Below are 25,040 nucleotides of genomic sequence, written 5' to 3' on the forward strand. Positions count from 1 at the left end.
GCATGATGACGACTGCCTTGCTTTTGTCAGACTTGACCATTGTGATGTTATTAGATTGGAGCCATTTCTTACTGCGTTTGACGTAACTCCAGAACTTGTGTACTTCGGGTTCCGGCCTGTAACTTTCAACTGCCATCAACGCCTTCCATCGAAGATAGTCCTTGCGGGTGTCCGGAAACTCAATATTTGCTCTGGAAAGTAATTTCTCTATGCTGGGAATGAAGGAAAACGGGTTTGCTGCAGCCGACTGAGGCACGAACATAGGACCAAATTCGAACGCCTTGCGGAAGTAATCTGGAGGAGATATGCTGTCCCAACAAGTTATAACGTTATTGAACTGAGGTTTAGGACATCGCTTTTGTATTTTTAATATCCAGCTGAGCTTTTTATCATATTTACGTTGTAAGTTACGCTGGACACTTGCTTCTAGATCGATTACTCTAGAGTTCACATGTTGCAGGATGGTAAAATCTTGTCTATAAATGTTCTCCTCAAGATTGATGAGTTGTTTCAATTTATAGTACATAAGGCGTCTGGTGCTTCTAATAGCTTTTCTGAGGCATAAAAATCGTACTTTAGGCAAAAGGGCTTCACATCCGTACGGAAGTTTTATACGAAAGATGGACATCGGGAATGCTCCGTTGCTACGACAATTAATCAAGAACTTCAGCTTTTCTCTTATCCTCGTTAGAGATAGAACAGCTTTTCTGTAGAGTTTGGCCGGCGTCGCCATATAACCACGACCATTTACCGCAAACCAACATACTGTCCTCTCTTTATACCTCGTAACTCAGCGGACCCGTGGACGTATAAGGTATCAGCTTTTAGGGCCCTAGTCTCAAGGGCTTATTCCCACTGCTCTGAAACTTCCGATACTTACAGAGAACTGAAAAACATCAAACGTACAGCATCGACACATGGGTTCCAACAGTCATTAATAGACAGGCTTACTACCAAGCAGCAATCTACAATAACTACCACCAACACGGGGACTATTGATACACAGCAAAAACGGGTGATTGTACCTTACGAACCATCCCTTCATCGAATTTTTAGTAAAATCGCTAAGGAAGTGAATGTGCGCTTAACATATAAGAGAAAGCAGAATATTTTCCGACTTTTATCTAATGCTAAGGACAAGTCCGATGACAAAAAAGCGCCGGGGGTGTACCGTATACCTTTGAATGACGAACGTTTCAATCGTCGGATAACATACATTGGATCCACATACAGATCCCTGGAGGCTAGGATACGGGACCACAAATATGATGTGTCGAAGCAGAAGTATAATACGGCTCTAGCACGGTATGCTACCGAGCCCGGGGTTTCCCCATGTTGGGATGAGGCTACTCTTTTACATAGGGCCTTTGACCGACACGACTTACGCTCGTTGGAGGCTATTGAGATTTATAGAGAAACCATAAAGGGAAGCTGCATTAACTCCGATTATATTCCGATTCCACAATCGTGGAAATATTATTTACATTGCCACAAGGCACAACAATAATCGGAAGTTTAATTATTTTTAATCTTTCTGCTATGTATAAGAAATCAGAGCGTTTACATCACGCTAATTTTCACAACTATTTAATAATATTTAATGTATAGCAGTGTTTACATAGCGCTAATTTTCACAACTCTACAATAATAATTTATGTATAGCGTTATTTTAAAATAATTTTTTGTCTTGTAAGCGTAACGATTTTTATATCTTACGCATCGTTTAAATATTTAAAAGTTCGGAACACAGCTGTATTCGATTATTAGAATCCTTCAAAAGATAGAACTGTTTTTTAATGTTTCATCCTGAAGAGGGCCTCTAAAAGACGGCCGAAAACGTTAGAATATTAAAATCTTTTGACTGCTGGAAGTAGTATTGAGGTGTTAAGTGTTGTGTGTAATTTAATATTAGTACCCACTCAAAAAATCATCTAAAGCAGTAATATTTCTTTATTCTAACATTTTTGATTGTGTTTTCAATGATCAAAAACATTAGAATAAAGAAATATTACTGCATTAAATGGTGTTTAGAGTGGGTATTTGTACAATTGCAGTTTGTAAAAGATTAATAATTTAATATTGGTTTTAAAAGTTTTATTTAGAATATACTGTATTTTAAAATAAAAATGTAGAAGTTAGAATGTAATTTTGAAAATTATCTGCAACTGTCAGCAAAGGAAGTTTGTATTCATTTTTCTGAATGTTAAAATTACAAAAAAATAGTGTGATTTACAAATGTGGAGACCTTATGTGGAAACGCATAAAGTCACGGGGAATACATGCGCATAAGGTCTTGTTATTTAAAATCTTTTACCATTCAATTTTATGTTCAAATTTTAAGATGAAGCTTGTTTTGAATTGAAAAAAGCCCGAAGAAGAGCCCAGAAGGGGTTACAAAGACGTTCGTTATTCAAGTGTTAATCGTAATTCACAACAGTTAATGGTTGATGTGAGTCTTATTTTATATTCATCCTGGTGTGCTGTGCAGTTATGTAGTATGATTACAATTTATAATTTTCAATCCAATTTTAAAATAATTTAAAATAACTTATTTATTGTTTTTCACATTATAAGAATATATTATCTAAATATATAAAATTGCTTGTCCTGATTGACTGACTGAATGAATGAATGACTCACTGACTGATTCATCATCGCCCAGAGCAAACCGCTTAACCTAAAGAGGTGAAATTTGGTACACAGTTAGGGTACATCATGGAAATGCACACTAAGAAGGGATTTTTTGAAATTCCCCTGCGAGGGGAGAGGGAAAGGATTAAGGCTTAACCTGAAAACCTGAAGAACGGCTTCTACTGTACTATTTTACATGCGATTTTTTGTTACGTTTAGTCTTCATTAAGTACTTAAGTGTATTAAATTAATAACCTTTCAGACATTGTTATAAATATTTTTGTATATTTCGATTTTTTAACCAAATGTTCGAACCTTTTTAAATTCGAATTTGTTATTGCATATTGGTTCGATTATAGAACGATTGTAAACGTTCCAGAAAATTGATCAAATTGAAAATAGTTCGTTTGATTCTCAGCAATTCTCATCATTCTTGGCGGTAGGTGTTATATAACAATCACTATGGTTGTTGAAATACTGAATATAAATGGGGTTTGCTTGCAAAACCTCCGCGGGCAAAGTCGCGGATAACAGCTAGTTATATATATAAAAGCTAAAGTTAACTCACTGGATATATTCATGTTAATTTTAAAAAGTTGCATACATAGTTAGTCTGTAACTTTAGCAAGAAAAAGTCAGTGAATAGCACTTGTATATTATTTACAATTTTCCTTTACAAGTAAATTTCAGTCAATTTTTTAAATAAATGGTTATAATGTATAGAGTGATTTAAAAAGGACTTTACAACTATGAAAGCATATAGAATTTTATTGGAAGACTTAAATAATCAGTTGAAGTATTAATTAATAGCAAAGCACATTCAAACAGTCATTTTGATATGATGTGCCATTGGTGATATGGCACACACAGTTTGAATTAGATGTTTTGCCAAACTGAAACCTTATCTGTTGTCACTTCAGTAATTGTGACAGTAGTCTGCACTTCTGCATTTTGTGATATTTGCAGGCAAGGATATAAAAAATACTAGAATTTTAATTAAACCACAGAAGAAAAATCAAAAAATATCAAATCTGGGAAATGAGGTGACTGTGCTATTGGCCTTACTCAGCCTATCCATTAATATGAGAAATGTTTATTGAGGAAATTCAGGACATATGGTAATGGAATGGTGTATTGTCTTGCTGAAAGAGCATGTATTCTTCTCTGAGAAAATAATCCAGCATATCCAGATACAGTGGATTGTTAGAAAAACAGTGTTGTGGTAAAATGATTTTATGGTCATGCATTATCCTAGTGTTTCTTAAACTTCACTTTCTGACAGATCCTTTCAATAAAAAAAAACTTCACAATTCCCTAGAGTAGAATTAAATTATTATTTTTATGTATGTTTTAAAAATGTCTTTAAAAATTTTAATATAAATTATTTTATATTTTTTAATTTGAAGTTTAATAGGTATTTTTATAAAAGATGAATATTTTCTATTCCTTCACACATCGGATCAATGTAAAACAATCTCTCAACAAACCTTTAACCTTACGGTTAAAGGTTTGTTGAGAGATTGTTTTACAGATTGTTGAAAGCATATAGAATTTTATTGGAAGACTTAAATAATCAGTTGAAGTATTAATTAATAGCAAAGCACATTCAAACAGTCATTTTGATATGATGTGCCATTGGTGATATGGCACACACAGTTTGAATTAGATGTTTTGCCAAACTGAAACCTTATCTGTTGTCACTTCAGTAATTGTGACAGTAGTCTGCACTTCTGCATTTTGTGATATTTGCAGGCAAGGATATAAAAAATACTAGAATTTTAATTAAACCACAGAAGAAAAATCAAAAAATATCAAATCTGGGAAATGAGGTGACTGTGCTATTGGCCTTACTCAGCCTATCCATTAATATGAGAAATGTTTATTGAGGAAATTCAGGACATATGGTAATGGAATGGTGTATTGTCTTGCTGAAAGAGCATGTATTCTTCTCTGAGAAAATAATCCAGCATATCCAGATACAGTGGATTGTTAGAAAAACAGTGTTGTGGTAAAATGATTTTATGGTCATGCATTATCCTAGTGTTTCTTAAACTTCACTTTCTGACAGATCCTTTCAATAAAAAAAAACTTCACAATTCCCTAGAGTAGAATTAAATTATTATTTTTATGTATGTTTTAAAAATGTCTTTAAAAATTTTAATATAAATTATTTTATATTTTTNCAACTACATGTAAAATTTATTCATTTACAAAAAATAATTTTATTTATAAATATTTCATTTTTAAAAGTATATGACTATTACAGATTTAGACAGACTATTAATGTCTTTTACTTGCAGTTATGTCATATTAGTTTCTCTGAGTGCATAGGGCATGAAGTAATGTTATAAATTTATAGGCATATGATTTTTTTTCTTCTTATGCTAATGGAAATGTATATTGATTTATTTAGAAACTGCCTTTTTGGCAATCAGCCAAAGATATTATTCCTAAAAAATAATCTCTGTTTAAATAACGCAATTTTTTACATGTATGTCTGTAATGTTAGATTTTATTATTATAGTGTTTAATCTAATTTTTTTTTTCTAAATATTCTATAATTGCTGTTATTGGAGTTAATCTTCATATCATTATATATATTTTTATTGTATTTTGATGGAATAATTATGAATTTTAAAAATTTATTTTTGATTTTATATTGATAAATATGTAAAATACTAACTTTATATAAGCTATACAAGTTAGTATTTTATATGTAGTACGATCCAAAAGTTCGGGGACATGGCTTAAAATTCTTTACCTTAAAAAGTTTATATTGCCGATGCACAACCACCTTCAAACTAATCACCTTGGGCAACGATACAGTTTTGCAAGCGCTCGTATAACTTCTGGAAGCACTGCTGGAAGCCATTTTTTGAAACCTCCCGTAAGGCCTCCTGCGATGCTGCTCTCACCTCATCTGATGACACAAAACGCCATCCCTGCAAATGCTTTTTCATTGATGGAAACAAATAAAAATCACACGGAGCTAAGACCAGTGAATAGGCATGGTGTGAAAGCACATTAATTTGAGATTTGGCGAGAAACTGTGTGACCATTTGGGACCGATTGCAGGTGCGTTGTCATGCAGAAGGTACCAGTTTCCACTTCGCCAGATCTGTGGCCGTTTACAACGAATGGATTCCCTCAAACGACGTAAAATGTCTAGATAATTGAGAGACCAACTCAACATTTTTCTCGTTCCGTGAAGTCGAAGGTCGGCCAGAGCGTTCATCATCTGTGATAGATTCTCGGCCCTCTTTAAATCTTTGATTACACTATGGTAGAATCACCGTACACCTTTCTTAGCAATTTTAAAGTCTTCATAGATGTTTTACCTAAACACTGACAAAATTTAATGTTGCAGCGCTGTTCTTGAAACTCCATTTTTATTACGTCGCCAAACAAAGGTAACTATCTCCGACAAAAAGCAACAGCACTTGCGGTTTAATCACGTGGCATGGGCGAAATCAACCTGAACACGTAGGGGTAGTTTGATAGAATCCATTTCATACGCTGTAACTTTAAATACATGCTTTTGTTGTCATACATTACTGCAGTCCCCGAACTTTTGGATCGTATCACGTATATTTATTTGCTATATAATCAAGTAAATTAAAATTACTAATGGAAAACTTTCAAAAATGTTTTTTGGCCATTTAAAACATGAATATCATGTAGATTTACCTAAATTAGATAATCTATACTAATATAATAAAGAGGTAATGTTTGTATGTATGTTAGTTTGGATGTAGCGGGTAATCTCCAAAACTACTCATCCGATTTCAAAAATTTTTTCACCAATATTTAGAATGGAACTTCAGGATGGACATAGGCTGTATATTATTCCGTTAAACATGGGGGATGGACAGTTCTTTACGGTAAGCCTTNGGTTAACTAAAGAATTTCTGATGCTATGTGAATCTTTAGGCATGATAAGCATATAAAATTCAAGGACCATCTTTATCATTTATTAATTAGAACTTATCATTCAAATTTCTAAAACAAAATTTTGAACATTCTAAATGAAATTGATATTATAAGACTTACGGTAGTTTAAATAATTTATAATAAAAAGTTAAATTTTATTGGTATCAATGTAAATTAAGAGTACAATAAGTAAAATGCTCGATATATTGTTATTACTATTTTGATTAAATAATTTATAATTTATAAAATTATTTATTATTTCTAGATGGAAATTTATATATTCATTGCCAGATAAAGAGAAAACAAAAAATGATCCGTGTGATGCCAGAACTGTAATAGCTGCTTTAAAAGAAACAAGGTATTGCTATATAAATTCTGTTTGTTTTATTTTATTAATTATTTGCACCGGTACTTATAACAAAGAGAAAGATTAATTTTTATTTTATTTTTTTTTTGGTATAATGAATGAAGTTTTACAAAACGTTCATTTCATTTTAACTTATAGATAACAGAAGTATTGTAGATAATATATAACTTTTTCTAACTCAAATTATAATTTATCTGGTAAATTAATATATTTATTAGAAAAATTTTATGATGTAGTAATTTAAATTATCTGATTTATGTTCTTTCTTTCTCACTTGATGTTGAATTTTGGTCAGGTGAATGTATGGTATTTGTTTCGGGCTTTGGAAGTTTTCAGGAGCCTTTTTTGGTAATACACAGTGCCTTGTCAAAGATTTGTCAAACAGTTTTATTCACTAAGTAAATAGACTGGCATTAATATTAATACCAGTAAATAGAGTAAATAGACTGGTTGTGCTACTACACAATTTTACAATCTGGCAAAGATCTCAAAATTTGTGAAATGAGCTGTAACTTAACAGGTTCAAATTAATAGTTTAAGATTCAATCAGCAAAATGAGATAAGACCTACTGTATATGCTTTCACCCATATGTAGCAATCATTCTCAAGTAACCTTACATAGATGTTAAAAAATGCAGAAAGGGGAATAAAATTCAAAACGTAAAATGTAACATATGTTAGAACAGAGAGACTTAAAAGTGCATTTCAAAATTCAAATAGAAAAATAATTCAAAATAAAAATGCTGATTCAAAAATTTTGTAACTGTTTAGATAAAGTGACTAAAAATTTAATCTTTTCAATGTATTTTTAAATTTTAAATTTTGTTACTAGTTTCAGACAGACTGAAATATTTTCATTAGCTTATAATATTATATTAGATTGATGCCGTCTGAATTTTTAGAAAAAAAAAGAAGAAATCTGTTAATTATGTTGTCTCATAACTGGAAAGTTTTAAGTGATTCATATAAAAGAACATAAGAGAGAATTTTTCCATTTAATGGAAAAGCAACTACAACTAGTACTCATAGTAAATATGTCGTATAACTGTATGATTGGCTGCATTGTTACTGTAATATAATGTTGCTGATGTATTGCTTTTTTGAATGTTATTGTCATACTTTGTAATGAGTATGAAATATCATAAATGTGAGTTTTTTCTATTTATCAAAAGATACAGACGGTTCTTATCAGGCTGTAATATTTAATTAATTAATATGTTAAGTAATTTGGCTAAAGATTGGTATTTGATTAATAACATTTATTGTGTTGATTGTAAACATGTTTTTTTATTTAAGGGAAAAAATATATGATCTTCTTTCTTTCTCTTCTCTTCCATGCTTTTTTTTTATGATTGACGATCTAGATCATATTGTCTTTTACCAAAAGAGCATTTTTAACTGGTTTTAATATTTTGTAATAAATTATTGTTAGGAAACTGCAGTGGAATCTCATAATGAACTTTAGAGCCCCAAAAAATGTAATGAAAAATGTACAGTATATTCATTATTATCAAGCAAATTAAATATCTAAATTGAGGTCCACATATGAAACAAATGTTATACACACACACAAGCAAGAACCTTTAAAGTCCAGTAACGCAAAAATTTTAATGAAAATGAACGTTTTTTACTGTACCCACAATCTGCAACAGGTTTTTAACTAGCAAAATTCCAAAATAGAATGCGTAGAACAAACATATTTGAAAATTATTTTTAAAAATTTGGAACAATACCAAACATATATAAAACCATTTGAATGGTAGACATTACAAAAATCATAAAAATATAACTACCCCATATACAATAATTTTTAAAGTGTAAACAATGTTATATATGTTACTTATATACCATTGGATACAGTTATTTACTAATTGGAAGATAATAGAGAAAGAGGAAAGAAGTAATGAAATTATTATAGTGAAGTGAAAATTGCAGAAATTCTATTACCTTGAAATTGACAGTAAAAGAACATTAAACTGGACAATAGATAATACTGTAAATGTGAAAATTTGTTATAAATATGTTTTGTAGAACTGAAAAATTTTGTTATGGGATTCTGTGGAGGTTAGGTTGGGGAAAATCTAAAAGTTTATTACATGGTTGTTATATTGTGATTACATTGTATTACTTTGAATTAGCAAACAGTAAAGAAGATCCTGCAGTTTGGATTCTTATATTCTTATCATGCCTGAATATTGACAACAGTATCAGAAATATTTTACTCAGTGGCGTAGCGTAGGGGGGGTGGCAGGGGCAGCCCGCCCCGGGCGGCACTTTTAGGGGGCGGCAAAATTTCGTAATAAATAATAATAATATCTTGTAAAAATTTGAACCATTTCATTTCATATTTTTGTGGCACTTATGATTCGGACTGATTGAAATGAGCACGGAATTTTTCATGACTTATTCTGTGACGAAACTGAATTTTAGTCTTTTAAATTGAGATATCTAAATAAGGGGGCGGCGAAATTTTCCTCCGTCTCGGGCAGTTGATACCCACACTACGCCACTGATTTTACTTAACATTTTATAACACATTGAGATGAACAGATTAATGTGTCATTTAATGTATGTCTGTTCATCTAAGGAGGGCCTAAATTTGTGTAAAAAACAAGGCTGAAACATGTTAGGAAGGTTAACTAAAGAATTTCTGATGCTATGTGAATCTTTAGGCATGATAAGCATATAAAATTCAAGGACCATCTTTATCATTTATTAATTAGAACTTATCATTCAAATTTCTAAAACAAAATTTTGAACATTCTAAATGAAATTGATATTATAAGACTTACGGTAGTTTAAATAATTTATAATAAANGACCATCTTTATCATTTATTAATTAGAACTTATCGTTCAAATTTCTAAAACAAAATTTTGAACATTCTAAATGAAATTGATATTATAAGACTTACGGTAGTTTAAATAATTTATAATAAAAAGTTAAATTTTATTGGTATCAATGTAAATTAAGAGTACAATAAGTAAAATGCTCGATATATTGTTATTACTATTTTGATTAAATAATTTATAATTTATAAAATTATTTATTATTTCTAGATGGAAATTTATATATTCATTGCCAGATAAAGAGAAAACAAAAAATGATCCGTGTGATGCCAGAACTGTAATAGCTGCTTTAAAAGAAACAAGGTATTGCTATATAAATTCTGTTTGTTTTATTTTATTAATTATTTGCACCGGTACTTATAACAAAGAGAAAGATTAATTTTTATTTTATTTTTTTTTTGGTATAATGAATGAAGTTTTACAAAACGTTCATTTCATTTTAACTTATAGATAACAGAAGTATTGNAGAGAAAGATTAATTTTTATTTTATTTTTTTTTTTGGTATAATGAATGAAGTTTTACAAAACGTTCATTTCATTTTAACTTATAGATAACAGAAGTATTGTAGATAATAATGTAAGAATTATACAAGAAATCCTTGTTAATTTTAACTCAGATACTTCAAAATCCTGTTAGTTTGTAACTGTACTATTGTCCTGGCCAGGGATATAGAAATTACATGTTAAGGAATTCCAGTTAGTTGGAAATATAGCTACTTTGAAATTTGAAGTGAAAATTCTATATCTGAACTGATATGCATATGTTAACTCATTCATTTAGATTGTAGTGCCTCCATACTGTAAGAGAACAATAGACTAAGCACAACTCTAATCTGGTCAACATGGCTTTGCTTTTACAGTAACAACATTTTTGGGTGTCACCTAACCCATGGAATACTCTTTTTTTCTCTTATTTCCTAAAATATGGCTGGGTTTTAGGATTGCAAGATTGAGCTGAGTAGCAGATTGAGATATTTATAGTGTTCTAGGCTACTAGATTTGGACAACCTACTACCTTTTGGGCCACTTTAAAAATAATTTGGACTACATTTCAAGGCATTCTGCTTTACTTTTTATAAAACCTATTTGACAACCTGTGAGGTTGTCACCAGAGACATGCTGCTTACCTGCAGTTTATTTATACTATTATTAAAAATAATACCTCATCAAACCTTTAACCGGTATTAAATTTGATTAAGATTAGATGCAAACGTTTTCGCATCCTTCCCTGGGTCCTTTCTCAAGCGCAGATTCTTCTTTAAAATTTGTTAAAAAGACCAGTAGAACGAACTTCTTTTGAATGCGACGTTCGAAAAAATATAAATCCTTCAGAACAACATTTCAAAAGTCAAACTAACGTGAATCACGTGCATTCCAGTATTCCGTAAACAACATTCGTTACGTAATGCCTGGTATTCTTAAAATGGTTTTAATGGATGTGTTACATTAACGAAAAATAAAAATAAAAGATCATATCCGCGGGAATGATGTTTTAATATCCAATTTACTATAAATAATTATGTACGTGTATCTTCCTTCTGGAGTAGGGCCTGCCATGGGACAGGGTAATTTCATCCCTCGAGTTAATAGGTGCCGAAGTGTAGTATGCTTTGCACATTTCCATTTGTTCCAACCACTTGAGGTGGTCTATAAAGGATGTGGTAATGAGGAGTTTGGCGTTGTCGAAGTTTACCGAAATCTCTGGGTCAGACGCATATATTGATAACGATGTAGAACCTCTGTTGTGGAGGATGTCCCGTTGGTGTTCAGCCCATCAGACACCAATAGCACGTTTAGTGGAGCCAATGTAGACCAGTTCCCTTTCAAATCTATGGTCTGTTAGGGGGATAGCGTATACCCCTGGTAGTTTATCCTCGTTAGGTTTATCTTTTTCATTGCGCAGAAGCTTAAACATAGACGGGCACCTTCTGAAAGACAATCGTAAGCCTTGTTTTTTAGCGATTTTCTGATACAAGGATGTTAGGAACGGGTTGTATGTGACTGGAACAATGCGATGGTCTTGCTCCTCATTATCCCCATTCTGTGGAGAAGTAGGTGGGAGGCCAAAGCTGAATTGTTGTGCTAATTTATGGACCATGGATTTGAATCCATGTTGTAGGGCGATGTTATGTAGATAGTTCAATTCTTGGATTAAAGCCTCCTATGTAGAGCAATGCGTGTGGGCCCTCTTAACTAGTGCTCTAAACGCCGCAATTTTACATCTGAACGGATCACATGAGTTCGCTGGGATATACGTTGGGAAGTGACAAGTTTTGCGGTAGACAGAAGTGTATATGGTGTCTGCTCCAAATGCGATGTCCAAGTCAAGGAAATGTACGGCGGAGTCACTATGCTGCTCAAGCTCTATGGCAAGGCCATAAGGATTGTCGTTCATCTGATTCGTAAAGAGGGTGATGTCGGGTTTGTGCCTCCATAAAATAATAATATCGTCTATGTATCGCTTGTACGATATGATGTCGTGGTTGAAATTCGGAATTATTTTACTTTCAAGCTGTCTGATAACCAGTTTGACAGCTTGAAAATAAAATAATTCCGAATTTCAACCACGACATCATATCGTACAAGCGATACATAGACGATATTATTATTTTATGGAGGCACAAACCCGACATCACCCTCTTTACGAATCAGATGAACGACAATCCTTATGGCCTTGCCATAGAGCTTGAGCAGCATAGTGACTCCGCCGTACATTTCCTTGACTTGGACATCGCATTTGGAGCAGACACCATATACACTTCTGTCTACCGCAAAACTTGTCACTTCCCAACGTATATCCCAGCGAACTCATGTGATCCGTTCAGATGTAAAATTGCGGCGTTTAGAGCACTAGTTAAGAGGGCCCACACGCATTGCTCTACATAGGAGGCTTTAATCCAAGAATTGAACTATCTACATAACATCGCCCTACAACATGGATTCAAATCCATGGTCCATAAATTAGCACAACAATTCAGCTTTGGCCTCCCACCTACTTCTCCACAGAATGGGGATAATGAGGAGCAAGACCATCGCATTGTTCCAGTCACATACAACCCGTTCCTAACATCCTTGTATCAGAAAATCGCTAAAAAACAAGGCTTACGATTGTCTTTCAGAAGGTGCCCGTCTATGTTTAAGCTTCTGCGCAATGAAAAAGATAAACCTAACGAGGATAAACTACCAGGGGTATACGCTATCCCCCTAACAGACCATAGATTTGAAAGGGAACTGGTCTACATTGGCTCCACTAAACGTGCTATTGGTGTCTGATGGGCTGAACACCAACGGGACATCCTCCACAACAGAGGTTCTACATCGTTATCAATATATGCGTCTGACCCAGAGATTTCGGTAAACTTCGACAACGCCAAACTCCTCATTACCACATCCTTTATAGACCACCTCAAGTGGTTGGAACAAATGGAAATGTGCAAAGCATACTACACTTCGGCACCTATTAACTCGAGGGATGAAATTACCCTGTCCCATGGCAGGCCCTACTCCAGAAGGAAGATACACGTACATAATTATTTATAGTAAATTGGATATTAAAACATCATTCCCGCGGATATGATCTTTTATTTTTATTTTTCGTTAATGTAACACATCCATTAAAACCATTTTAAGAATACCAGGCATTACGTAACGAATGTTGTTTACGGAATACTGGAATGCACGTGATTCACGTTAGTTTGACTTTTGAAATGTTGTTCTGAAGGATTTATATTTTTTCGAACGTCGCATTCAAAAGAAGTTCGTTCTACTGGTCTTTTTAACAAATTTTAAAGAAGAATCTGTGCTTGAGAAAGGACCCAGGGAAGGATCCGAAAACGTTTGCATCTAATCTTAATCAAATTTAATACCGGTTAAAGGTTTGATGAGGTATTATTTTTATATTAATCCGGTGTTTGAAGATTTTTATTTATACTATTATTACTAGGAAATTGTGCAACTTTGTTGTATCATAATATTAGGGGCAGTCAAATGAAAACGAGACAGACTATATAACAAGTGTGGCATGGAAGTTGGTAATGCAGGTAGGTGTGTATATAGAAGTGTCCTCTATTGGGAATCAGGAAGGAACAGCGTTGAACGTTCACCGCTGTGTCATTTGTCTGTTAGACATGCTCGAAGTGAGGTTGGTGAATCGTGTGCACGTCCAACATAACTATGGAGGTCCGCTGCTTGTTGACTTTCTGGACACGGCGCCACAATTAATGCACAGAGGTACATAGAAACTTCGCAAAAATTGAAGCGTGCCATCAAATCCAAACACCCAGGAATGTTGACAGACAGCATCATTCTGTTGCAGGATAATGCCCACCCACATGTTACCAAGGTTGTTTTGACTATACTACAGAAGTTTTGCTGGGAACTTCTGCAGCATAGTCCATACACATCCTCTATACAGTCCTGATTTCTCCCCATGCGATTTCCATATTTTTGGAGCCCTGAAGAAAGACATTCATGGCCGTCAATTTGCTTTGGACGAAAAGGTGCGCGCCTGGGTACAATCGTGGTTCTATAGCAACCGCAAACATTTTTTTATGAAGGCATTGACCGTCTTGTCTCACAGTGGGATAAATGTATCAACAGTTATGGCAATTACTTTTGAAATAATAAACAGTTTACTTACTTTTTTCCATCTGTCTCGTTTTCATTTGACTGCCCCTAATAGAATTGAGGCAGAGCTGGAAAAAAAGAAGCAATACCTGCACCTGTTAGGCATAGAAGAGGTGATCCTTGTACCTGCCGGTCGTGGGAGAGGTATTCCTTGTATCTTCTGGCCATGAGATTCACAATTTTTGCACTGATCAGTTACAGAGAGACGATCCTTGTACTTGTTGATACGGAGAAGCAATCCAAGAACAAAGCAATTGTCAGCAATTGTCATTGCATTATTCTTGTATTTTGTTCATTTTTTGTGCCTATTTTTCACTAGGTGCATGCAATGCTGATTTTATTTTTAACCTGTAGATCTAAATTTTGTTAGGCATGTTCAGTCACATTGGACAGAGAGCATGGACATTGTCACTTTAATACCTCTGTACATTGAAAACAAAGATGGACTTGTATTTTTTACATTTAAATGGACCCTCATCACAATTAATGGAAAGCAATATCTTGCCCATGTTTCAAAACGAAATAATAGTATACTCAAGATATGTAGATGATATTTTCATTCTATGGAGAAATGATAACAACGTGCAATGTTTTTTAAACACAGTCAACAATAACCCATATGGTTTAACTTTGGGTCTAGAGCAAGAGAGTAGTAGTAATATTAACTTCCTCGATTTATCTATCAAATGCAAGGAAGGAGAAATCTGGATGGACATTTATCGCAAACCAGTTTATCAACCTATCATTATTCCCAGGAATTCCATTGATCCTAGGCACATTAAATATGCAGCGATTCGGGCATGGATTAAACGGGCATATACGCATTGCACGAGTATCTATGATACTTACAAAGAGTTGGATTACATCAGGAAGACAGCAATGCAACAAGGTTATCGGAGGAGGGAGGTGGATGAGCTTATTACGAAGTTTCAGAATCAGAATCGGCAGCATCCCAAAAAAATGACCCAGGAACGAAGAGTAGTTCTTAATTATTTTCCTTTTTTAAACAAAATGATTAGGAGAGTGGCGAACAGTAATAATCTACAAATAGTATATCGGCGTAATCCGACGATCTACAGAAGGTTAAGAAATGATAAGAGAAAGGAAAAGCGAAATAATTTACCAGGGGTTTATTCTATACCTATAAAGGATCAGCGGTTCAACTCAGACCTTGTTTACGTGGGTGCTACTACGCGGCAGTTAAAACAAAGATTAAAGGAACATAAATACTCTGTGAATAAGAATATAGATGCCACAGTGCTCACAGCATTTGCCAAACAGCAAGAGGTCGAGGTATATTGGGATCAAGCCTCGATCATTAGAGCCACGAATTCCAGACAGGCATTGAAACACCTTGAATGGATAGAGATACACAAGGCACACATAAATAAGGGATGCATTAATCATAGAGATGTGGAAGGGTTATCTTATGCCTGGAAATCCTTTTACAATAACGCAGATTAACACCTTGTAATCAATGTATATTCTCCTCCCCCCCTTTTTTTTTGGCGGCTTTATTATTTTTTATGTTATTTGCAAGTTATTTATAGATTTTCAGAAGACGCAAGTCCGATGAAGTCTGCATGCGCATTTCGGTTTCTGTTTAATTTGTATTTCATGCGTTCTTTTTTTTAATGTTCTTTTTTTAATATTGGTTCAACTGAAGATGGCCGTTTAAAAAACGATTGAAAATGTTTTTATTAAACATTATTTATTGCTGGATAGTTAAAGGTTTATTTTATTTTATTTATATTATTCATTCCAGTATAAGTTCTTGTTTTTATTTATTTATCATACTGATAAACTAGTTACATAACTGGCTATTGGACATGGAATTTTATGGCGATCTTGTAAGCCCATCTTTAATAAAAGAGCATTATGAACCATTTTTTATGCTAATTTTCAATCGTGCATTGATTATGGATTGTCCATTGAGTCAATGGCTGTACCTTCTCTTTTACACAAAATTACTTCTACTGTTAATAAGGTATATCTTACATTTAACAAAATGTGTAATTTGTCTTTCACTGATGACTCTAATATAGCTAGAATTTGTCTGATCTTCCCATCTTCGAGAGAATGAAATGTTTTGATAGGTTGATATATTACAAATATTTTAATGGTCTTATTTATCAAGATTGGCTTTTAATTTAAATACATCCCAATGATACATTTCATTCTTTTACCATATATCGCAAAATTTTAATAATTTTGATGAATTTTTACGTCTTGATCTCACTGATTTTAAATTGAAAAGTAAAAAAGTTCTGTATATCTTTTGAAGATTTGTATTAAAGAACTGGTTTATTCTGATTTCTATTTATGATAAACCAATGAAGAGTTAATAAATTGTGACAGTATTCTAAAGTAAATTTCAAGGATTTAATGTCAATTGAAAAAGTAAGAACAAAGCTAACTTTAGGATAAACAAACATGGCATTCCTTGGTAAAGGGAGGAAAGCTGATCTCACTAGTCTAGTTATAGAATTGGGTAAGAAAGTTCTGCCTGACATTATGATTGTAGATCTGAAAAATGTCATTTTACAAAGTAAGAATTATGAAGAGCATTTCATAAAAGCTGTGTTATATGGGATAATAAGTGAACATTTAGAAAGGAAAATGTCGAGAAAATTGAAAGAGTGTGCTTATGAGCTGGAAAGATTAACAATAGAATCAGTTAATAGAAGTAATTATTATATTAATTTAAGTAATAATCAGCATAAAAATTTGCAAAACTGATGGCCATAGTGTGGACCTTAGGATAGATTATGTCAATTATTAATAGGAATTAAATTTACTGTTATTACTAACTGTCTTGCTTTAGTATACATGAATGTCAAGAAAACATTGAATCCACAAATAAGTAGATGGTATAACTTCATTCAAGAATATGATTTCAAAAAAATGACACAGAAAGGGACAGAAGATGGCACACATTGATGCCTTAAGCAGAGCATCTGTGGCTAATTCGAAGGATACTCTGTGAGAAATTACAGAGAGAAATCTTGAAGTCTGTTTAACCCTAACTGAAGAGGAGCAGATATTGATGATACAACATTTGGATAATGAGTTGAAAAAATTTGAAAAAATTAATCAACATTTTTCGGAAGTGTACAAGAGAACTGTAATCAAAAAACAAATGATTGAGAAGTATGTGTTTTAGAAGAATTGACTATATTACAAGATGAAGGAAGGAAGCAAAGAAAAGTTGTATGTGATCCCAGGTGCACGAGAAAAAGTACAGTGGTTAAGTTTCAGGATCTAATGGGACCCTTTTCAGTTGATAAAACAGTGAGTAAAATTAAAGAGAACTATTGGTTCCTGTCTATGAAAAGGTATGTATGACGACACATATCCATGTTTTGAGTGTTTACTTCACAAGTTCCTGGCAGTAAACATCAAGGACTCTTGCTTTCCATCAAGGACAGTAAAAGATCATTTTCCATTTTTCATATTGACCATTTGGGTCCTTTCATTAAAATCTCCAGGGACAATGGAGAGTATTGTTATACATGAGACAATGGAGAGTATTGTTATACATGAGACAATGGTGAGAAGTTTCTTGGAGCAGATGAAGTTTTAAAATGTAATCACCGAGAAAATGTAAGTAGTGACAGAACTAAAGTGAAAGGAAAACAAAAGTTAACAAAATTGAAGTTGGAAACATAATGATAATTTATAATATAATACATGTTAATGAAATTAGATTAGCATGATTCCCATAGGCACTAATTAAATTATGCTTTGTCATATTAGAAATGAAAAAGCCTTTGTGATTAATTAAAATGAATTTAAACAACAAGACTGGCAATGAATTGCAAATAGTTCAGAACAAGTTACTTAAAAAATCAAGATCAAGCCAGCTTTTGCCCTTTTGCTCTATGCAAGGTTTCTGTCTCCTCTGAGCTTGCCTTAGGACACCTGTATTACCTTTTGACAGATATACCACCCCAGTTAAACTCCCCACCTGACACTGTCCTTGGCAGATTGCTGCAGTCATCGTGCGACCAAGCTTAGGGCTAGAACTAGTCATCAGTAGGGTAAAACTAACCTGTCTCACGATGGTCTAAGCCAGTGTTTCTCAACCTCTAAGGAATTGTCGCCCCCTTCAATAAAACCGTTATGTAGTATCACCCCCTTCACTTGAAAATTCCAATGCCCAGGGCCAAGGATAACACTAAATTTGTACTGCATTGAATAGACTAATGATTAGTATAATGTTATTTGTTTAATTATTGTACAATATAACGAATAAAATATCTAATTTTTCTTAATATAATATTTTACTATATCGCCCAGAAAATTGTTTTTCACTCCCAAAATATAAATTGTTACTAATTGCCCCCTCAACATGGCCCACATGGGGGCGATATCGCCCCGTTGAGAAACACTGGTCTAAGCAACAAGTTACTTATTGCAAATACTATTTAAAATATAAATATCATTTATAATAAAATATATATGTAAATAAGTGCACAAAACTTGAATCAAATACTGTGAAAATTGTTTTAAGAAGGCATATGTAGAACATTAGAAGTTAGGAAAAATGAAAACATAACAATTGAAGGCAAAAATACTAAAAGGTCAAAGGAAACATGGTATAAAATAACAAAAAAGATAATACATGTGGATTGAGAGAAGAATTGGTGCTAGATAGAAAAAAATGAGAAAAAATGATGAAAATAATAAAAGGGAAATGGGTAAACAGAAATTTGTCTAAATAATTTTCCAATAGAGAAAAGAAATTAATATTCTGCTGTTTCCAGGCAAAAACAGTATTATCTTGGCAATCATACATAATGATAGCTTGTAACATTTGCATAAAAGGGAAAAAAGGTGTAAAAGATGATAATGTAAGACACAAAAATTTACTCACCAAATAACAATGAAGCATTTGACTCTAACATTCTTTAATAATTACTTCTTATTTTTAATTTAAGCTTATTATTTTAGCTTGATGTAATTCTAAATAATTTAGATACTTAAGTTATATATATATATAAAGTAATCCTAACTTTATTTTATAAAATAAAGTAATAATTATTTTGTTTTATACAGTTGTACCAAACAATATAAATTCATATTAAGTACTTTAAGTGGCACAATACCAAATTAAATCTGCTAATATGATTCTAATAGATAAATCAAACCATAGTAAAATATGAATGAATTTCCAGTATTTTCAGGAAAAAAAGAACGTTTGTGATCTAAAAATATTATTGACATATTATTGGTATGCATATATGATTTAAAAATTTTAATTCCATCAATTAAAAAATTAATAATGAATATATAAATATGCCAAACATTTTTTTTATTGTAATTGTCATGATTTCCATAGACTACAATAATTTTAGTGTATTATTTTTCAGTATTTTTAGATAATTATATTGCTTGTTAAATTAATATATAATTAGAAAGTTGTGTAGTAGATCATTGTCCACTGAATGTGTAAGGCAAATGATTGATTAATTATCTTGTGTTAATATTATCTTGGAAGATAGATGTTGATATTTTTGAAAACTGGCTATTAGGAAAAGTTGAAATGTGTAAATGGTTGAATATAAAATAGTTTATATGTTAGTGTTTTAGCAAGTTTCTTTATTACAGAGTACTGTGTAAATTAATGTAAACAAGATAGAAGAAAAAAAAAGAAAATACAGTATTTATTTATTTTCTACAAATTTATTTATCAAAAACATACACTCAGTATGTAGTATGGAAACCTTTTATTGATTTCTTATGTTTAGCATGGAATCAATAAGAGTTTTACAAGTTTCTTTGATGTTACCACTACAGAACCGTATTTTGATTATACAACTTATTTCACTTTTCTGGCTGTTATGTATATTGCATGGAAAAGTGTTGGAATCATGCTATATTTGACCCTCTCAGTTGATTGCAGAGACAGAGTTTATGTTAAACGATGTTTAACAACAGAACGGCCTCTAGATGTTGGCTGGCTAAATTGCAGTTTAAAATGCATTGCAAAGACAACAATCATCTATTTCTGAACATCCTCTAAATGAACTTCAGAAAAACATTGGCTTTTACTTTCTTTGCCATTACTCCCCTGTTTTAGGAGTTGTTCGGCCAATCAGATTATTCGTTTGTGATGTCAGAAAAAGTCGCCAGCTATATTCTGGAAGCTTCTGGAACATAAAATCTTAAGGCCATCAACATCCATTGTTTAGCTGTTAATGACGATCCTTTTCCATTTTGATATTTATTTTCGTCACCAATATGGTTTAAAATACGAACAAATCCATATTTAGAAAATTTATACTGAATTCAAAATTCCTCTTTGGAATAGATTTTTAAGGATTTCAACATCTTATTACTATTGAAATGAATAAATATTTTATTATTAATATTACATTTTTTTATATCTATAAACAGATTTCTGTAATTATTAAAATTGTCTCATTTCTTTTAACAGTATAACGACTCTGAAATGCATTAACGTTTTATAACCGACACGATACCCTAATTGTAAATAAATGCATCTGATTTAAATTAATTGTAGTTTTAAGTTTTCACCCATTTGAATATCAGAATTGGAACATTTAAAACAAATTTAAAGTATTTAATTTTGTTATTTTTGCTCCAAGAAATTAATTAATGAATAATTTTGTCGATTTGTATCATTTACAACATTTATCAAAGGAACGATATCCATTTTTATCTAAACTTTTCCACGAACAAAACTATCACTCGAATCAAAAAACCATTTTAAACATACTGTTGAGCAAGTCTAGAAAGTAGGTCAAATTACTGGTTTCTAATTGCTGTCTAAACTGTGGCAAGTGAGAAACGCTGTCTCTGCAATGAAATTTTTCTGAACTGTGGTGTACACGACCTGTAAATGGCTGTTGGCATCTAAATGTTGTCTTTGCAATTGGCCCTCTGGGTTTTTTGCAGATGTGAATGCTATGAAATCCCTGATCTCAAAAAAGTAAAAAAGGGGGAATTCTGTGTGTATATGTATTTTGTTTAATATCTCAGGATAGGGTGCAGNCAAATTTAAAGTATTTAATTTTGTTATTTTTGCTCCAAGAAATTAATTAATGAATAATTTTGTCGATTTGTATCATTTACAACATTTATCAAAGGAACGATATCCATTTTTATCTAAACTTTTCCACGAACAAAACTATCACTCGAATCAAAAAACCATTTTAAACATACTGTTGAGCAAGTCTAGAAAGTAGGTCAAATTACTGGTTTCTAATTGCTGTCTAAACTGTGGCAAGTGAGAAACGCTGTCTCTGCAATGAAATTTTTCTGAACTGTGGTGTACACGACCTGTAAATGGCTGTTGGCATCTAAATGTTGTCTTTGCAATTGGCCCTCTGGGTTTTTTGCAGATGTGAATGCTATGAAATCCCTGATCTCAAAAAAGTAAAAAAGGGGGAATTCTGTGTGTATATGTATTTTGTTTAATATCTCAGGATAGGGTGCAGATATTAACTTGTATATGAGCATTAGTAACTTGTATATGAGGGACATTGATGCTATTAAATTTTGGTGGTTTATGGTTGAGAGGTATGGGAGATAGATGGGATCATGTGTCATATCTCAAGTCAAGTCAGACTTAAAATTTTACTCATTGTTGACATTACAATTAAAAATTCATTTACCTTTTTATAATAATTAATAATATATAATTTATTTTTTAATAAAACTTCATAACAGATGGTACAGCATACAATTTTATTTTAAATAATTACTAGCTGGAATAAATTTAAAACTAAAAAAAAGCATCTAATAGATTTAGGTTTTGTCCTAGAAAATTTTTCTACAAAGTGGGTGAAGCTTGAGAAACAACTTTTGGCAAATGGAGTCTGACTGAAACTTTCTGGTGAAGCTGGGAAAGTTATGCAACTTGTTTCTGGATTTTTTTCCTTGGTCATGCAGTCCTCTTTAGTCAACAGCAGAGCCAATGCTAGAGTTTATGCTGCCCTGGTTAAGACACACATTTGACACCCCTTATCCCTCTACATAAAATGAAAAAAATTTTGTTTTGAAATGCCGTTACCTTGCTTCATCAATCAATATTCAACTTGCATCATGTAATATAAATAAAAGAAAAATAAGACACCTGAAAATTTTGTATAAATTTATGAAAATTTGCCACCCCGGGCAAATACCCAGTTTGTCTGTAAGGTAGCACCAGTCTTGGTCAACAATATCTTAATGATTTTCAGTGAGATTGATGAAGAGTGCATTTTCTGGTTCATTCAGAATTACAATTCCATTTTTCTTGAATGAATTTTTTTACCATCTTGGGAGTGTTGGACTGAAAAATGGCTTTCAAAAATTACTTTATGCCACAGTCCAATTTTTGTATTTTTTTGTGTAATCAAGTCACTTTATCATTCATTTAAGAGCTGATTGTTTTGGGAGTTATGAGCATGTCATCAATGATTCAGAAGCCTGCAGTGAACTATTGAATCATGAACTCCAGCTGTGGCTAATTCTTTATTCAAATTGGGAATAGTTTCCTGAAGGTCTAGCCTAGATTTTATCAGAAGCATTGCAATCATCTCTTGGGAATGTTTTCTCTCTCATTTTCCTCTTTGCCTAGATCAAATTGATAGAGAATTATGTGCTCTACAAAATAGTGTGTTTAGTTTTTTTATGCTGATATACTTTTTGTTCTTTTCAGGTCAATAAAATGCAGTGTCAAGTCGACAAAAAAGAGCATTTTCGACACCTGCTCTTTGCATTTAATCGAAGTGCCAAAGCCACATTAGCTACTCGAGAGACTTGTGAAGTGTATGGCAAAGAAGCGATGCCTCTTAGTACGGCTCAAAGTTGGTTTAAGCAATTCAAAGATGGCAATTTCAATCTTAAAGACATGCATCGCTCCGAATGTTCTGTTCAGTTCCATGAAGAGCGACTGAATCAGCTTATTCACAAAGATCCATGCCAAATGACGAGGGAATTGGCAGAGATAATGGAATGCTCCCACAGTACCATAGAGCGTCACCTACACTCGGTGGGAAAGATCCAAAAGTTGGGTGCATGGGTTCTGCATGCTTTGAATGACATCAAAAATCAACAAGTTATGATTCCACTGATTTGCTTTGCCTGTTTGTCGGGACCAAGCCATTCTTTGCACTGCTTCATATTGACATACAGGCACCATTTCTCATTGCCAGTAACAATTCGGTAGCGGAATTGTTGCTTGTGTCCACAAGTTGACCGATGACAGGCAAAGCAAATCAGTGGAATCATAACTTGTTGATTTTTGATGTCATTCAAAGCATGCAGAACCCATGCACCCAACTTTTGGATCTTTCCCACCGAGTGTAGGTGACGCTCTATGGTACTGTGGGAGCATTCCATTATCTCTGCCAATTCCCTCGTCATTTGGCATGGATCTTTGTGAATAAGCTGATTCAGTCGCTCTTCATGGAACTGAACAGAGCATCCGGAGCGATGCATATATTTAAGATCGAAATTGCCATCTTTGAATCGCTTAAACCAATTTTGAGCCATACTAAGAGGCATCGCTTCTTTGCCATACACTTCACAAATCTCTCGAGTAGCTAATGTGGCTTTGGCACTTCAATTAAATGTAAAAAGCAGGTATCGAAAATGCTTTTTTTTGGTCGACTTGACACTGCATTTTATTGACCTGAAAAGAACAAAAAGTATATCAGCATAAAAAAAACTAAACACACTATTTTGTAGAGCACATAATTCTCTATCAAATAACATAAAACGCATTGCCAAAATATTTTATTTTTTACGCAAAATTTTCACTTAAAAAAAATGCCAGGACTTATGGGCCAACCCAATATAACAGTTTGGTATTAAAAAAATGGCTGATCAGTGTTTTGCAAATTTGCTGCCATCCTATTTTATAATTAAAACACACAAAATCCCAAACTTAACTTGGTTTTCTTCAATCTGCACAGTACTGTAAATGATTATTTTCAAAAGAACTTTTAAAGATGAAACAAGAATATGAAAAATATTTTACTTTATTTTATTTGTTAACTATGAATTATTTTGAAATATAAGTATTTATTTTTCACTTTATTTTACAACTTTTTTATTTAATTTTATTTTCATTTATTTAATGTGTGCCTTAATTTTAATAGGAAAAGATCTTCAAGAGAAAAAGACGGTAGTGAACCAAAATCTTCAAAACGACAACGTCGTGATAGTAATTCTAGTTCTGGTTCTGCATTTACACCAACAAATCAACCATCTGCTGGCTTAACATCAATTCCAAATTCTGAATTATCTTCGAATATTCAAAAACGTCCTTCTACTCCTGAGTCAGCAAATCTTTCTATAAATATAAGAAGCAAAAGAACAAAAAATAACGAAATTTCCAGTTCATACAGTTCTAGTAGACGAATAATGGAAAAAATGGTAAATACTTTAAGTTTTGCCAAGTTTTCAATTACTGACAACTTAATTTGTTTTAGATTTTTTTAAAACATTAAAATAACCTTTAAATATTAAACAGATATATTTTTTCACAGTGAAACTATATGCTTACATTTATAATGTTGTAAAAAGTATAATTATATATAATATTTTTATGTGGGGGGACCCAAAAAACCCGGATTTTTTGTATAAAAACTTCATTTATTAACTTTTTTACAAAATTCTTTCAGT

The 25,040-nt window shown here is 32.5% G+C and overlaps 2 protein-coding genes across 2 annotated transcripts in view; both read left to right on the forward strand.

Annotated features, from left to right (window-relative positions):
* The window catches only part of LOC111636170, a 36,081-nt gene extending 29,086 nt beyond the window's left edge, over positions 1–6,995 (forward strand). Inside the window, exon 3 of the mRNA XM_023381364.1 lies at positions 6,827–6,995. Within this exon, the coding sequence (XP_023237132.1) occupies positions 6,827–6,995 (169 nt within the window). The remainder of the gene's footprint in view (positions 1–6,826) is intronic.
* Positions 6,996–9,960: 2,965 nt separating this feature from the next.
* LOC111636177 (putative GPI-anchored protein pfl2) overlaps positions 9,961–25,040 on the forward strand; it is a 35,871-nt gene continuing 20,791 nt past the window's right edge. The window contains exons 1-2 of the mRNA XM_023381371.1: positions 9,961–10,079; positions 24,515–24,791. Coding sequence (XP_023237139.1) covers positions 24,780–24,791 — 12 coding nt within the window. The 5' untranslated portion in view covers positions 9,961–10,079; positions 24,515–24,779. The remainder of the gene's footprint in view (positions 10,080–24,514; positions 24,792–25,040) is intronic.

The sequence above is a fragment of the Centruroides sculpturatus genome, unplaced genomic scaffold, assembly GCF_000671375.1.
Source record: "Centruroides sculpturatus isolate CEXI.00-Female unplaced genomic scaffold, Cexi_2.0 scaffold208, whole genome shotgun sequence".
Lineage (NCBI taxonomy): Eukaryota > Metazoa > Arthropoda > Arachnida > Scorpiones > Buthidae > Centruroides > Centruroides sculpturatus.